Source organism: Cibotium barometz, chromosome 41, assembly GCF_041138505.1.
Source record: "Cibotium barometz isolate CiBa-2024 chromosome 41, ASM4113850v1, whole genome shotgun sequence".
Taxonomy (NCBI): domain Eukaryota; kingdom Viridiplantae; phylum Streptophyta; class Polypodiopsida; order Cyatheales; family Cibotiaceae; genus Cibotium; species Cibotium barometz.
The window spans coordinates 37,768,292-37,773,368 of NC_141086.1; the positions used below are offsets into that span (position 1 = coordinate 37,768,292).

General features: G+C 40.6%; 1 protein-coding gene across 2 annotated transcripts; it reads left to right on the forward strand.

Moving 5' to 3' along the window:
- The first annotated feature begins 305 nt into the window (after nt 1–305).
- Nucleotides 306–4,600, forward strand: LOC147614935 (carboxypeptidase). Of its 2 annotated transcripts, XM_086780251.1 has the most exons (4): nt 306–505; nt 627–755; nt 3,776–3,901; nt 4,080–4,600. In XM_086780251.1, the coding sequence occupies exons 1-4, from the start codon at nt 379–381 to the stop codon at nt 4,094–4,096; spliced, it is 399 nt and encodes a 132-aa protein (XP_086636377.1). In that variant the 5' UTR covers nt 306–378; the 3' UTR covers nt 4,097–4,600. The 2 variants fall into 2 exon arrangements, with proteins under 2 accessions (XP_086636377.1, XP_086636376.1); XM_086780250.1 differs by having other exon boundaries at nt 3,776–4,097.
- Nucleotides 4,601–5,077: the final 477 nt, after the last annotated feature.

Genomic DNA, 5,077 nt, shown 5'->3' on the forward strand with positions numbered 1-5,077 from the left:
ATGGATAGCATTTGCCGGTTAATTAATTAATCTAAAAAAATATTTTGGGTCCTTATCGGTCTAGATTTGCAAGTTTTCTTCTTGTTTAATTTTTAAAAGTTTTTAAAATTTTTAAAATTATAATTACAATAAACTAAGAGTTTTTTAATCACACGAATAGAACTAATCTATTACATATTGATGGATAGATAACTAAGGAACAAGGAGAAGAGAGACAAGAGAAGTCATGGATTTCTAAAAAAAAAGAGAGAGAAAATCCCTTCCATTGACCCTTTGTATTCAGACTTCCTTTAGCATATTACTATCTTTTACATACCGCGACAACGAGACTACTAGTGAGTTAAGCATCCTTTGTATCTAGGTGAGGGGCGATGAGCGATGAGCTCAATCGAGAGCATCATGTTGCTGAGCAATCACTTTGTCTCCTCCAGGTTCGCTTCTCATCGAGGGCTGTTGCCTACAAGCTCACTAATTGCTGCGACTGCAAGCTGGAGGGCGCCTGCAGGTATATTCTCTCTCTCTCTCTCTCTCTCTCTCTCTCTCTCACACACACACACACACACACACACACAGGGGGCACGCAATCAAGGTTTTTATCGTTTTTCTTAAACCTCTTCTAATTGCAGCATGGATCCGAGCATCTGGAGAACAGCAAGCAACTGCAACAGTGAGAACATGCCGTAATTGTAAAAAGCAATTCAACCCTTCAGAGAATCACCCCCGGGCCTGCCTCTACCACACCGCCCACTTTGGTGGTAAGCTTGAAAAGACCCTTTATGGGTATGCACTCTTTTCATAAGGATATGCAAGATGCATGCATTTGCCTTGTTTCTCCTCTAGTCAAAAGGTCGCCTTATGTGCATTTGCCTAAAGTCTTCGGCGAGATTTCTCGAAAAGCAAGCAACTTTTCGCCATGAAGTTCTCCAGAATCGCCCAGAGGCACCGTCTATGCAGTTAACATTGTTCAAGAGGGGTAGGTACACATAAAACTGTTAGCAGTCAGCCCATCTCAAAGGGTCATTTAAGTGTAAATATGTTAGTGATGTGAAGCAAAGCACTTGGCGAGCATGGTTATGTACGGCATGGTTCTTGCCACATGTATCACTACCTCTTATGAGAACAAAGGGCCGTAATGTGGGCGCTCTAAGGGTAGGAAAGATATTCTTCACATAAAGCAGGTAGGAAAAAGACTTCAATTCTGTCCAGTCATGAAGGTTAGCTCATGCCCCCCAATTGACTTACAGGTAGTACCTGTACCATCGGAAGACTTTCTTTAAACCACGTGGAGCTTGAGCCTTCCCTGGAAAAAGAACCTGCAGCTTCCACACCAAAATCTGCACGTGTGGGCAAGCAATAAAGGAGCTTGGCCGTCGCAGTTTGCCTTTGACAGGAAGCCGCGGTTGTGTTGCTTGCCCATCAGAAAAACCTATTAGATGTCAAGCGCATCCTATCCTCCACTGAGTCTCAGTCAATATTGTCGCCAAGCCTTCGTGTCACAGGGCTTGCTAAATTCTTCGGTGATCTTAGCAGTATACAGCAGAGACTACCCTTATTCGTGATGGCATTAGCAACCACATTCCAAGATGACAGCAACCACTTTCAGCTATTGAGGGCACTCAGACATATCATGTACATACTCTCTCATTTATCTGGTCTAATAGGGTCCACACCCTTTAGATCAGGATCTCTTACATCATGTAATAGCTAATTTGCAACAGCTAATTTTCTTGAGCAATCTAATCTGCAAGAGCCAGATTATGCTGGAAAAATGTAATTCATAGGCACCAGGCACCAAAAGTGCATCATTGTGAGTTTCTTAAAAAGATGTTATTCAAACTTCATCATGCAAGCAGCCGTGAGAGACCATCATTTCTTTGAAATTTTGTGTCACCCTCCTAGTCTATCCATACCACAGGTGCAGCTAAAAAGCCAAGCAGTCCCTATAAGGATGCCCAAATGTGACTAAATTATATGGTACATCTAAGATCTTTACAGCTTGATACTTCATGAGGCATTGTGATGTTACATAATGTGTATTGTTAACTCAAAAAAGTGGAGTCCTCACAACAGAAACCTCCTGCAAGAAAATAGCAGATTATAATCTTGTCCACCAATGGATTGAAGTGGCAGGTGGTTGTCCTCTTATAATCTTACCCAGCCTCCGACTGCTGTTGATGGAACTATCTCGACAAATATCTTCTTTGAGGAACTTGTGTGAAGCCTCCTATTCATAAACTTCCTGTGCAACAACTCTTGCTGCTTCAACCTCGTCAAGAACCTTGTATCATTGCTCCATCAACTTCTAGCCTTGATGCATATGTTCCCTTCTTAGTTCGACAACACCTATCTTAGCCATCTGTGAATCAAACACCATATGGGCCATCTCCTCAGCTTGCATGACAATGTTCTCGACCACCTCCTGCCTCAGCTCATCTTGGGTGAGAGAAGAAACCAATAGGCACAGCCTCAAGCTGGTGTGGGATGTGGGCGGTCTAAGGGTAGGAAAGATATTCTCCAAGTAGTGTGTGGAGAAAACACATCTTAGAGTTTGCACCCCAATGACAAGGATGTACCACACCAAGGCAAACAGCATCGGCCACAGGAGTAGAGGCAAAAAAACAAACAGGACACTAAGAGCTTGTCTAGCTTGCATGCGTACTCTTCCAAATACTCTCTATAAACGTTTGGGTTCCAGCAGCTCTCTTTGACAATCACTTTTTGGGTTCATGGTAGTGTCACACAGCTGGGGAATCACATAGGTATCGAGACTCTGAACCCTTATCAATCTAACACTCCAATGGTTTGAGTCCAGACAGCTATCAAAGACTCAATTTTGATTGTGAAAGGTGCCTCATGCCTCATGACTAAGTGGGTGCCCCCACTTCAACAACCTAATTTCAGAGCTGAGTCAGCTTTCTGAAGGGTGTTTACCTTGTCTGAATTTTGTCATAAATGACATTTTACAAGGGTGCAAAGCATGGTGTCTAATCATGAGAAAGTGCTCAAGGGGTTATGTCCAATATGGTGAGGGTATGGCTGCAGCAATGCTTGGGTGTGGCATGTCATGCGCATGCCCTACGCGGGATGCTCATGGACACGATTCTCTGCCGCAGCTGCCCAAGGGGGGCGAGTGTGGACTGTTTGGGACAGATTCAGTTGCCCAATAGGTGCTTAGAAGTGCTGATGACACACACCTATGGATGGGACGCAAACTGGGCACAATATGACATGTTACATGATATTTTTGATAATATTTTTGGGTCTGCAGAGTGCTGGCTGACCAGCATACGACCAGCACATCAGATGCCTAATTTTAGGCAGATACATGTCATTCCCGAGCAAGAGGACTGAGATGTGAACAAGCATTTGCAGAGCTTGAACCTCTTGGCAGCAAACATAGCATCAAGAACCTTTAGAATTCAGTTCTCCTGAGCATTTCGTAGAGGACAACAGAGTCAGCACTTATGTAGTCGTTTGCACAGCATGCACAGTACAGCTCTGAGTTTAGATCTGAGATCTCATTGCATCGAATCATGTTTTGGCAATAGGCAACAGTTTAGTTCTACATGCGCTTCTCTATTGTGTGCTTGTTAAGTTTGATTAGCGTTAATCTCACTGTTTGCGTAGTGTTAATCTATTCTGCCTCCGCAGCCATGTTACAGTTTATGGATATGCTTATTCCTGATCAATGCATCACAACAGAGGTCTATTTTTTAGCTTTGCTTATTTTTCATAGGCTAAAGTAAGTTGCTATAATCTTGCTTTTGCATTATAGGTGAAACAAAGAGGAAGTTCGAGAGTGTTCACACAGGAGGAACAATGGATACTGCTGGGGGTGGTGAAATAACCAGCTACTGGCATTGCTGTGCTAGCGAGGACCCTTTTGATCCTGGCTGTGTTGCAGGACCCCATGCTTCATATGATGATTGATGTAATGTGGAGTAGTGTTTATGTGGTGGTGGATGATAGCTGTTTGACATGATAGATTTGATCCCAAAATATAAATTTGGACTTGCAGAAAGATTTATTTAAGAAAAGGCCTGATGAGTTTTATTTGACATATGAAATCTTTTTGAAATCAGGAAAAAAGTTTTAAATGCCATTGCCTCATGAGATGAACTCGAGAGCAGTACATACTTCGAAAGGTATGGAGCAGGGAATGCAACAATGCTACTGTGCCAAAAGTATGACTACTGTATATTAGTAACATGAGTATTGTATGTTAGTAACATATACTGCAACATAAAAAGGAGTTGAGGAGTACATAATTTAAAAGTTATGGAGCAGGGATGCAACAATGCTATGAGTAATCTATATTAGAAACATATACGAGCAACACAAGAGAGGAGGTAGAAATATAGTCATTGGGTTCTCCATCAATTAGAAATTCCAACTATCAAATGATGTTAGAGGCTTACATATAGAGGACTTCTAGATGAATTGGTATATGGAACCAAAGATGAAACAACTCAAATGCATATGTAACATCTCAAAAGGGGTCAAATGAAGTCCCTTGCATATATCGTATGGTCGAAGAAAAACGTTTGTGATTCTTCTTATTTAAACGAGCTTCTAATATAAAAATTTCATTTCAACAAAATATGGATTTTTAGTCTTGGTTAAGCAAGGGTCACAAAGAAACTTACCATGAAGTCGCTATCAAGCATGCAAGATTCAATAGAGCACAAGAGTACAAGCAAGCAAGAGTAAGGAAGATAGAAAGCTCACAAGTATTCTATTGTAAGGTATTTATTATGTATTGCTTAGTGTAAAATTTGACTTATATACGAGTGACTAGTTTTTACATTAGGTTAATTAAACTTAAAAAATGGTTTGGTATTTATTAGTAGTTTTGTTAGTCATAATAACGTTCATTATTTTATTTTGGATTATTTTATTTTCGATGCGTCTTTTATTTATTTACGAAGATTAATGTGTATAATTGGTAGTGTGTGCTGGTATAATATCTACTAGGATTAATGTGTTTAATCAACTATGTGCAATGATATGACATAAATAATATGTTTAATCAGTTGTGTGTACTGACTAATACTATTTTGGATGACGATAATGATTG